The 11,894-nt window shown below is 51.9% G+C and overlaps 1 protein-coding gene across 1 annotated transcript in view; it reads left to right on the plus strand.

Annotated features, from left to right (window-relative positions):
- The window catches only part of Tspan17 (tetraspanin 17), a 10,661-nt gene extending 4,783 nt beyond the window's left edge, over positions 1–5,878 (plus strand). The window contains exons 4-9 of the mRNA XM_010622103.1: positions 318–488; positions 2,574–2,699; positions 3,042–3,089; positions 3,651–3,767; positions 3,844–3,905; positions 4,450–5,878. Of these exons, the coding sequence (XP_010620405.1) occupies positions 318–488; positions 2,574–2,699; positions 3,042–3,089; positions 3,651–3,767; positions 3,844–3,905; positions 4,450–4,486 (561 nt within the window). The 3' untranslated portion in view covers positions 4,487–5,878. The remainder of the gene's footprint in view (positions 1–317; positions 489–2,573; positions 2,700–3,041; positions 3,090–3,650; positions 3,768–3,843; positions 3,906–4,449) is intronic.
- Positions 5,879–11,894: the final 6,016 nt, after the last annotated feature.

Raw genomic sequence — 11,894 nt, forward strand, 5'->3', positions numbered from 1 at the left:
AAAAAAAAAAAAAAAAAAAAAAAAAAAAAAAATCCTGCCTTGTACCATCATAAAACAGCACTAAAAGGGCTAAGGGTATATCTCAGTGGTAGAACGTTTGCCTAGCTTATATGGAGCCTTGGGTTCAATCACAAGCAGTACACACACATACACACATGAAGAAAGAAAAGGTAAGGTAAACAGTGCAAAAATAAAACAGAATGGGAACTGGGGACTCAGGGCTCCCTTGGGTCTTGCTGGAGAGGGGTGGAGCTCTTCTCTGTGGTACCCCAGAGACCAGTGTCTCCAGCCCTCACTGTCCATATGCCACAACCTAGTTCTCCGTGTTCCTTGGCCTCATCTTCTTCCTGGAGCTGGCGACAGGGATCCTGGCCTTTGTCTTCAAGGACTGGATTCGAGACCAGCTCAACCTCTTCATCAACAACAACGTCAAGGCCTACCGGGATGACATTGACCTCCAGAACCTCATTGACTTTGCTCAGGAATATGTAAGTACATGAGAGGGGAGTGGAGCCCTATGCACCAGGGTTACCCTCCACCCACACCGGCCAGCCGGCCTCAGGGAAGGGCCAGGTGTGCCCTGTCCAAGGAGATCCTGGGTCCCATGTGCTAGCCTTGCAGAAACACAGGCTTGGGGAATAGGACAGTGGCTCCTGGTTGACAGCTCCCAGGCCAGGGCTTGTGACACACTTAGGTGGAGAAAATTTGACCTAAAAATACAGGTTTCCCCTTCTACTAAACCCTGGGCCAGAGCTCATTTTCTGCTGCCCCTATACTAGAAGAGGGGCTCTCTGTCATTGTCCCCAACACTTTTATTGTACCCATCAGCCATCTGCTCTCATTTATGTCATGGTCACTTGTACATTCTCAGAAATGCGCCATCAGTTGCTTCTGTCACTGCCAATCACCATAGCAGGCATTTTCACAGACTGATGCTCTGAGGTCACCCACTTCATGTGGCCTCTTGATGCAGTCAAGTGGTTTGGTAAACACGAGATTGTGAAGTTGCCTGTGTGATGGTGTACTGTTTTACAGTCAGCTTTTTTGAGACAGGGCCTTGCTACATTACCAGACTGTCCTTGGACTCCTGGGCTTAAGCCATCCTCCTACCTCAGCCCCTCAGGTAGCTGAGACTGCAGGTGTGTGCCACTTCACTTGGCTTTAAATAAGTAGAAAGATTCCAATTCAAGGTAATGATAAAAGGATAACAGTACGTAAGTCATTAACATTCATTTATTATCATCAGATGTAATGCATGGAACATAATTGTATGTGTGATATTTTATATGACTGACAGCACAGTAGGTTTATTTACACCAGTGTTACCCACAAACAGGAGAGTTATATGTTGCATTACAGCCTTATGACAGCTCTGAATCAGTAGATAGGTGCTTTTAAACTCCATTATAGTCTTGTGTGTGTGTGTGTGTGTGTGTGTGTGTGTGTGTTTGTGTGTGTGTGTGGTGCCAGGTATCAAACTCTGGACCTTGTGTTTACGAGGCAGGCATGGGGTCACTGAGCTAAATTCCCGGCCCTCCATTGTAGTCTTACAAGCCCACCTTCACTGGCAGAAACGTTACGTTGTGCATGGCTTTCTGTCATTGACTTCTGAACATAATTAGAGACCCCCAAAGCAGCTCTGCCCCCACATAAACCTAACTCCCAAGAAGCAGCAGCCAGAAAGTTTCTGAAACCTCAGATGCCTCCCACCTGCATGTACTTGCCTACTCACACCGCATGCGATCCCACATTCACAGTCACAGGCAGTTAAATTCCCAGAACCACAATGCCCAGATGCCATACATCACCAACAGTCAGCCCTGCAGCCTGCTCCAAAGATGACCCAGGGCTGGCACCCACCTTGAGTTCTCTGCCCATAGCAGAGGTGAACGTGTAGCCAGGGGCTTGTGGCTCAACACAGAACTGAGACAGACCTACAGTTCACCAGCCCTGTGCCAGGTGTGGGGATGTGATAGTGAAAGAAGGTGGGACTTTCCTACTTGGGGATGACAGTCGGGAGAGAGATGAAAGATAAATAAGCCAAGCAGACGAGTGTGTGTCCATGACTGAAATTATAAATTATGGCAAGGGCTGAGAAGGAGAAGGGTGGAGAAGAGAAAGCCTGAGTGGTGACCTTGAAGCCTCCTAAAGGAGGAGAAGGAACAATGGTGTGAAAAGAGGGCGAGATGCTTCTCCAGCAGGGACAGCAGGCACTGAGCAGGTGAGGGGCAGGTGTGTGCTCAGAGCCACACAGCCATGACTTACTCCCAACGGACGTGGTCTGTGGGCCCTGCCATGGCTGCTGCTGAGCTGGAGCCTCACCGCCCTTGCACTCCCCCAGCCTAGTGGGCCAGCTTCCCTCTACCCCACTGCTTCCCCACCCTAGAGCTCTAGGCTGCTGTCTACTCTCCAATCCCTTTGGGCACAGGCCTGGCTTGTCTGCTGTGGGGGTAAGGAGTTGCCCACCTGCCTGGCTCTCTCTAAGTCCCTCCTAGCCAGCCCTGTGTCCTTGCTGGGTGGGCCTGGCTGTCAGTCGTGGGCCTGCTCACCCATGGCTCTCCTCTGGCGCCTAGTGGTCTTGCTGTGGAGCCCGTGGGCCCAACGACTGGAACCTCAATATCTACTTCAACTGCACTGACTTAAACCCCAGCCGGGAGCGCTGTGGGGTGCCCTTCTCCTGCTGCGTCAGGGACCCTGTGGTGAGTGGAGCCTAGTGAGGAGGGGTGGGGATGATGCAGGGTGCAGACCCTGCCTGAGAAAAACCCACAATAGTGTCCACTTGGCCCTGCGGTTCTTGGGGCCTGGGTGCTGGGGGAGGTCATTTCAGCCACATGTCATGGCACATGGCAGCCTGTGGTTGCAGGTGCTGCTCTCTCCGCAGCACAGCCTGGCTCTGATTATGGTGAGTTGGACACAGTGGGACCCTGAGGGATGGGCACTGGTTCCCAGGCCTCCCCACACCCTGCATTGCACTAGATGCCGTGTTGGTCAGCCCGTTGGATGTCCCCTTACTCTTCACTAACTGGCCTGTTTCCCCTCAGGAAGATGTCCTTAACACCCAGTGTGGCTATGATGTCCGGCTCAAGCTGGTGAGAGGCAGGGGCAGGTCTGGGAGCAGTTGGGGACACAGGGATGGGGAAGCAATCCTCACACAAGCTTCACTGCAAGGCCTCGGGTTCTGTGGGGAGCAGGTGCTGAGACCTAGAACCTGTAGACCTAGGGCTGGTATGGCAGACAGCGCCTATGGGTGTGGGCCTTGGTGTGTTGCTCATTCCACCTCTTTGTTGAGCACTCGCTGTGTGGCTGACATCGCCCACATGGAGATTTAGTGGTAACGAGAGGATTCCCTGCCCTCGAGGAGTGGAGGGAGTAATCTCACGGCTGTAAACACACGGACAGGACCGTCGCGGTGGTTTCAGCTGGGAGTGTGGAAGGCGATGGGACAGGGGCTGCACACTGGATGAAGGCCTCTCAGTAGAGGAGGCATCCAGGCTGAGGCCTGTAAGAAGGACTCCGCTGTGCTCAGTCCTTGTGAGCGAGCCCTGAGGTGGAACAAGCTTGTTTGGGAGACTGAAGGATGCAGGGAGAGCAAGTCTCAGATGAGGCCCACAGTGGCAGGTGGGCTGAGCCCAGTGCCTGTGTGCCCTTAGGAGCTGGAGCAGCAGGGCTTCATCCACACCAAAGGCTGTGTGGGCCAGTTTGAGAAGTGGCTGCAGGACAACCTGATTGTTGTGGCCGGGGTCTTCGTGGGCATCGCCCTACTTCAGGTACTGCATGGCCCAGCATGCCCCTCCCCTTACCCCGAGCCCACTGCCCCTCCTTCACCTGCCCTCTGTCTTACAGATCTTTGGCATCTGCCTGGCCCAGAACCTCGTGAGTGACATCAAGGCAGTGAAGGCCAACTGGTGAGGCTGCCAGGGGCCGTGGCCACACGCCTGCCCCACCTAGGCCACTTGTGGGGCCCCCCAGGAGGTTCCTGCTTGGACCTGAACCCCATAGGGGTTCGTGAGCATGGATATGTTGTCTGCCCACAGGGAAAGCCACTGTGGCAGCCCCAGGCTGCTTGTCCTGTAGCCCTGTGTGCATGGAGAGGGTGTGTACAAGTGTGTATCTACACACATGCACAGGGAAGCCACCATCTCAGCAACTGTTAGGGAGGTGGGCTCTCCAGGGGATTGGGAGGCGTGCAGCTAAGAGGGTGCAGGCCGGGGGAGGGGCTGCTGTGGAGAGGTGTGCCTGTGTCCTCCTAGCCTGTGCCGGGACACACCTCTCTGTGCATGGCTGTGTGGGGCAGGCTTTGACGCCTGCTCCTGCTGGGGCCACTGCCTTACAAAGCTCAGAGCTCCCTTTACCAGCTATGACCTTGAGCTTGCCCAGGAGTCCACTTTGGCCTGTGTCCCAGACGCTGAAATAGGTCCAAGAATTTTCTCTCTCTTGCTTGCCTCTCAGGATCAAACATGATGATGGCTACAAACTACTCAAATAAACAAAACTTTGAAAACCACTGGCTTATGCCCACCATCTTAGAGGTTCTGTCAGCTGCAAGGCCTCGACAGAGCTCTCCAGCCAGGGCTGCTGGCCCAGACCCACCCTCCCAGCAAAGCTTCTATGGCCTGGGTAGTTTATACATTTGAGACAACCTTTTTTCACATAAAAATCAAGATGCCCTGCTTCTCTTGAAGAATGACCATCTGGCCACACCAGCTCTTCAGTGGCATTGTCACCTGGGACATAAGCTTCTGTGGTCACTGAGGCCCCGTTCTGGGCCTGTTCTCACCTAAGTGCCCTGCCTGACCTCCGTAGGCTGGGAGTTGGCCTCCCTCCACCTCTTCGGATTATTGCTTGCAAATACCACAGACTGCTGTGGCCAAGACTGAAGCGAGGCCCAGGGATATGAAGAATGGGGAGATTGGACCTCATCCTGATGGGGGGCTGCCCGGAGAAGGGATCAAGCCCTGCTGGGGACTGAGGTGGGTGCCGCAACGCCCAGGAAGGTGGTTGAGTGGTAGATGGAGACCAGGAAGATTTTGCAAATGAAGTAGCTGGAATCCGAGGGTGCAGCACCTAGAGGGTTGAAAGGAACGTGTTTTGGGGCCATGGGTGATGGTCCTTAACAGTGATGGCAAACCTTTTAGAGCTTTCAATAATAACAAACATCTGGCTGCGGCATGTGTGCCATAGTTTCGCCACCTCTGGTTTTTACTAGGCACGGATGAACTCAAGTTGAGAAATGTTCCCGTGGCTTGCAGAGCTGCCTCGCGGCCACCAGAGGTTGCACCAGCACAGCATTTCCTGGGTTTGGCTGTTTTCTTCCCCAGCCTCATCTTCATCCCAGCAGAGCAAGGTCTGCCCTTCTTTCTAGTGCTGTAGATCCTGCCACATTTGAAAACTTGGAGCAGAATAGCTCAGGCTTGGGAAGTTTGCTTCTCAGCTGTATGCTGTCACAGATGTATTCTGAAGGGGTGTGTGGAGTGGACCCACCTCAGCCCTCTGGGCCTGCTGAAGAAAGGAAGGAGTGGGCTCCCGAGGTCTCAGATCCCTCAGGGCCCAGCAGGTTTTTGCTGAATGAAGTTGGCCTTAGAGAGCTGAGGCCTGCTTCCCTTTGACAACCGCTGTTGATGCAGACGGCACACAGAAAGCAGTTGCTACCGTCCAATCGATAGTGGCCTTAGAGAACAGTAGGGTGTGGCAGTGGCAGGGACTGGCAAAACACCAATCTGCATCTGCAGGTGCTGGCTGCTGTTCCACCTTAGCCAATTGCTGTTACCTGGGAATGCAGGTCTGATGTCAGAAATTTAAGAAGCCAGAAGTTTAGATTTTGTTGTGAGGTATCTGAGCCTGGCAACTTAATTTTTAAAATCTGCAAGCTAAACAAAAAGCATAGGACCCACCTTTAGCCCCACTGCCACTGCAGATCCCTCTGAGACGGTCACCTGCTGGGGCTCTGGCTGCTCAGCCATCCAGGGATGCTGGGAACTGCTGCCAGCTGGGCAGGTGTAGGGCATGTGCCCAGCGTCATTACTCCTGGTGCGGGCTAGATGGTGTCTTGGGGCCCTGGCAGGCACTGTCTGTTGGGTAGTCCAGACATGCTACAATAAACGCAACTCAAAACACAGCATGCATGTCTTTCTTTCTTTTTATTTTTTTGAGATAGAGTCTCACTGTGTCATTCAGGCTGGCCTTGAATTGTGTCAGTCCTGCCTCAGCCTCCCGAGTGCTGGGATTACATAAGTGTGCCATTCAAGTTCTTGCAGTTTTAAATTTCAAATGCTTTTGTTTTCACTTTCTCCCTCAGACCTTACAGCACCCTGTGAATTGGAGTTTCTTTTCTTGAAGAAACAGAGGGGAAGGAGGTACACTGTTGCGGGGAGCTACATAGGTCTGACCCCATTGTACTAGAGTTTTGCCTCATATTCTTCTGCTTTGATACCTCTGAGTAATACCTGTGTACTTGAAGTATCAACCGGTAGAGGCTGTAGTGTGATAGTCATTCTGCAGGTATTCTCAGCATCTGCTTAGGTGCTGGAGACAGGAGAGAGGAGGGCAAGGTCCCTGCTGCACTGCACTCTGGTGGGGAAGACAGAAAACAAGTGCTGTGAAGAGCCTAAGAATGAGCGTGGGGAACCTGGAAGGGTCAGCATCTCGGTGAAGTGCTGTTCTAGGTTTTGCCTCCAGCTTCTGCAGGGTCCCCAAAGCTATTCTGGGCCCGGTGGTGTAAGCGAGCCCAGGGTGGCTAGAGAAGTGGGAGTGGGTGAGGGCAGAGGGAGTATGTAAAGAGGGAAGTGAGGGGCCGGGATGTTTGGAAATGGTGGGTGAGATGGGCTGGGAATGGTGGGCAGGAGCGGTGACCCCACTGGGACCAGAGTACCCCAAAGCTCAGGGTGTCCATTCTTCCACCTACCCTCCTCACCTTCCCATCTGTCGTCCACTCCAGCCCTGGACGGAGGCAGGGATACTGAGGCAGCAGCTCTGACCTGCCCCTGCCCTCCGTGACCTGTTTCTTGGCAGAGGCAGGTAGGGAACAGTTGCTGGGTGCAGTGAGTACATGCTGAGCAGCACATGATGGCCAAGCCAGGTGAGGCTTGAGGCGTGTTAGAGATAAACTTCCTTTCCCGCAAGGGGACACAGAATAGTTCTCTACCGTGGGGCCCCGCAGGTGCAGCCTCCACAGGTATGAAGGAAACTATAAGGCTGGTTCTGCCCATCCCTCTAGGTGGACCCCTCTCCCATGAGGACCAAGGCCACCCACCCCGTCAACACGGAGTGCGCACTGGTTGGTAGTGACAGGGAGGGAGGAGCGTCTTTGCTAGCCTAGGAGTCCCCAGGAGCCCTGGACCTACCCAATCTAACCACACACAGGAAAAGCTACCCACAGCTCCCCCATCAGCTTGTTAGGAGGACATCCCAGAGGGAGAGCCAGAGCAGGGAACCAGAAAGGACTGGGAGTGCCTAGGTTGAGTGGTCCGAAGGGGGTGTCCCTGGAGGCTAAGGCAAGCGACCGCTAGAGGGCACCAGAGTGCTGCCCATGCCCCATACCCTCAGTGTGGGGTGGGGGTACGTGGTGGGGATTGGCAGTGAATGGAGGGCCTCACTTTGGGACCATTCCTGTGGCTGAGCAAGACCAGCACAGTATTCTAGGGGCCCAGGGGCCATGCTGTTGGTGCCAAATTCAGGCCTTGCCCAGTCTACCCTGTCTTCTCTAGGGTCCTGGAGTGAGTCACACTGCACATCTGGTAGATGCCTTTCCTTGCGTGCAGAGACCTGAGCCTGCCTTCTGGGCTGGTAGGCATGTTGTCTGCCAGCAGAGTGTGTGTGTGATAGATGGTGTCACTTTCCTTAGCGCGCTGGAGCAGCACACTCCGCCTCGTGTACTTCCATTCATTCAGCCAGTTACTGGCACCCACTGTGTGCCAGGCGCTGTTGTAAGCGCTTGAGACACAGAAGGGACAAAACAGATCCTTCAGGTACTCCCACTGAGCTGTCCCGGCCGGGGGTCTGCACACCTCATCTGCGAGGGGCCCAACAGTATGTTAGAGTTTCAAAGCATGTAACTAGCTTTTGCCCTCTTGGCAGAGAGCAGCTCAAGACAAGATGTAAACAAATAGGCATGTGCTACAGTAACGTTTTATTTATACATGCTGGAATTTGAATTTCATACAGTTTTCAGATGCCATAAACTATCCTCCTTCTTTTGATTTTCTGCCATTGAAAAATAGAAAACCAGCTCTTGAGCTGGATTGAAACAGGCTGTGAGACTCACCTCGTGGGCTGGAGTTTGTTCATCTCTAGAAAGGAAGGGGACAAGCACAGTGGACAGCATAGAAAGGTTTTTCTTTGTTGTGGTGCTGGGGATCGGGCCTCTCGCATGCTTGGCAAATGTTCCAACATGGAGCTGTGTCCCCAGCTCACAGTGAACAACATAACGGGGAACTGTGGTGGGTGCTGTGTGCCTTGAAATGTTAAGGCACTGAGAGGAGGGCAGGCGGTCAGAATGGGCCTCACTGAGAAAGCAAAATGGAGCAAAAACCTTTTACGATATTTCTGATAGCACAGGTAAAACAGGAACAATTCTATCCCAAGGAAAAAAGGATGAGAATAAACCCTCTTCCCTGTGCCCTTCTGTCCCCTTCCACCTCCTCCTGTGTAGAACCACACAGTTGTTCCTCAGTATCCACAGGAAGAGGGTTCCAGGGTCCTGTGGGCACAGTTCACGGATGTGCAGGGGCCTCGTGCAAACTGACGTGGCACTTGCATATAAACTAAGCGCATCACCCTTATATTTTGATTTTTTTTGTTGCTTGATAGATGATGGTATTGGACCCAAGACCTTTGTATATCCCCAGCCCTTTAAATTTTTTAATTTTAATTTTGAGATAGAGCCTCACTAAGGTGTCCAGAATGGACTCAGACTTGTGATCCTCCTGCCTCAGGCTCCCATGGTGCTGGCATTATAGGCATGTACCACCACGACCCACATAAATTCACTTTTTAACTGATAAACCAAACTGTGAAAACTGCACATATTAGTACCATGTAATGTTTCAGTGCATGTATATGTTGCATAAGGCTTAAATCAAGGTAAACTCATTTATTTCCTCCAACATCTGTCATTTCTTCATGGTGAAAATGTTCAAACTCCTTTTAGCTTTCCACATGTACAGAACATTATCATTACCCACAGTTACCCCACTGTGCTCTTGGGTTGAACTCCTTGCTCCTACCTAACTGTAACTTAGTCCCCGGGATCAACCTTTTCCCATCCTGCCCTCTACACCACTGTCCTCAGCCTCTGGTGACCACCATTCTACTCTCAGCTTCTATAAAACCAGCTTTTTTCGATGATATCATGCAATGTGTCTTTCTGTGCCTGGTTTATTTCACTTAATGACTTCCAGTCCCATCCATGTTGCTAGACATTACAGGATTTCATTCTTTTTTTAATGGCTGCTGCAGATTACTTAGGATACCAAATATAATGTAGCGTTGGTGGTATAGTGGTGAGCATAGCTGCCTTCCAAATATAATGTAAATGCTGCATAAGTAGTTGTTATACTCTAATCACTGATGGCGAAATTTTTAGAGCTTTCAATGATAATAAACAACCAGCTGCAGCATGTGAGCCATAGGTTCATTATCACAGAAGTATATTGTTTGGAATAATGACAAGAAAAAAAGTGCATGCACATTCAGTACAGACACACCATCACAGACTGCCAAAAACACCATGATGCTTTTTTTTTTTTCCTGAAATTTCCCCATCCAGGCTTGGATAAATCCTTGGATACAGAGGATATGGTTATGGGCAGCCAAATTTCTATCCTTCTAAAACTTTTACACTTATTTATCCATGGAAAATGTTTACAATTTCCTGTGTTTTAAGTGTCGGGATGTTGTCTCATTTCTGTAGCTTGTTTTCAGCCTCCAGGATGTGTTTGGAAGGCCTCCCCGGTGTAGCAGTCAGGATGGGCAGGTGAGGCCGGTGTTTCTCCTCCACCCAGCAGGGGAGTCAGGCTCTTTCCACTGCAGGACTCTAGAGAGGGCGGTGATTGGGCCATCTCTTCTGGAGTCCTGGCTGGAGCAGAAGGATGAAGTACTCAAGGGACGTGGGGAGGGGCGGCTCCAAGTCACGGCCAATGGCAAAAGTGTCCCCTGCTCTTCTTTGCTTGGGCCTAGGTTCTCAGTTCTGCTTGTCAGCCTGACATTGCTTCAATGGACAGCATTTCCACAGACCTGGGAACCTGGAACTCAACCCATCAGTTGTGTGTAAGACACACGATTAGCCCTGTGACTGTGCCGAGGTAATGCCTGGTTCCCTTTGCCGTTATGTGGAGAGAGGAGGACATCAGCGCCCTGCACGGAGAGCCCTGTGTGGCCCAAGTGTCCATCCAGCCCTTGGCTGGAGGCTGCCTTGGGTGCTCAGGGCCTGGATACATCTGCATACCTGCATTCCGCTTTCAGGGACGCACTCTGTAGGAATCAGCTCTGTAGGTCTGCTTCCCACCCCTGAGAGCTATTTCCCCTAAGCCAGCCCTTCCCAGGCTCCTCCAGCGTGTGCCCTGGAGAGGGGAAGGTCTCTGTGGAATTCTACCTGGAATTCCAGCTGACTCACCCATCACCCAACATCTGCGGGAACCTCTGCCTGCCAAGTCGTGCCAGGCACTGGGAATTCAGTCGTGACCCCAACACCGCCCCTTGTCCCCCAGGGATTCACAAGTCTGGTGCAAGACACAGATGTGTGCACAACCTGTTTGTGAAAGTGATTCATTTGTTCATATAGAAGGTATGCAGGCAGGTGGTTAAAAACTGCAAACTGCATGGCAAGATAACTGGGAAGCCTTCTCTGTCCCCTGCCCTTCTTCCCCTCTCTTGGAGCAGCCACTGCCACAGGTCCTGTCTGCGTCTTCCCAGAGATGGTCTATGCTTTAGAAAGCAGATCTTTCAAGAAACAAAGCAAGCCAGAACCAAATCCACAGCATTTTGCACTGACCAGCATTTCTGTGAGATAATTACACATCAGTAAACATAGATCACCCAGTTCCTTTCAACAACGGCAAGCCAATAACAATGGCGAGGACTTACACTTTCTACAGTGGGGATGCTCCTTGGGGCACTTTATTTATATTAACTGACTACTCCTGGTAACAACTCAAGGAGCCAAGCACTCTGCTTGCACCACTCTACAGATGAGGAAGCCCCATCCGTGGACGTGGTGTGATAGACTTGGAGGATGTTTCCGGGCACTGATCATCCTTGTTCTTTTATCTTTGAACACTTGTATCTCTGTAGGATAAATGCTTGAAGACGAACTGCTGGGCTAAAGGGCATGTGCATTTTAAATTTACATAGCTATTGCCAGATTGCCCTCCAAAGAGGTCAGACCCATTTACAGTGTTGCAGATGACGGGAGGTGGTACCTTCCCCTCCCAAGATTGGCCTTTAGCCGCAATTTCCATCTGTGCCGATCTGATAAGAGACAAAAGTCTCTCCTTGTGGTTTTGCTTTGCATGGTTCTTATGAGAGAGGTCAAGGGTCTCTTCATACCACTCCATGCGATCAAGTGTTGTTGGAATTACACAGAACAAGGTAAAGGGGCAGAGGGTGGCCGAGCCCGCAGTAGGGTTTCTCTCTGGGGGGAGGGAGGGGCGTTAGGAGTGCTGCAGGTCTTGGGTGTGAGGTGTAGATGCAGGGAGGGCACTGCTGGCAGAGGGAGGTGCTCTTTTCAGCAGCTGTCACGATGCTCCTGAGTCCCTAACACCCAGACTGGCTGTTTCTTCTTGTTTTTGCACATTTGAGCTAACATGGAGTTGGGGGAGTCCCTCACCGGCAAAGGGCATCTTCCAGCAGGAGCCTGTCCCCGCTCCAGGCTTCGGTGAGGTGATCCCCACCGCAGCCTC

This window comes from Fukomys damarensis, unplaced genomic scaffold (genome assembly GCF_012274545.1).
Source record: "Fukomys damarensis isolate Sample0158 unplaced genomic scaffold, DMR_v1.0_HiC HiC_scaffold_9, whole genome shotgun sequence".
Lineage (NCBI taxonomy): Eukaryota > Metazoa > Chordata > Mammalia > Rodentia > Bathyergidae > Fukomys > Fukomys damarensis.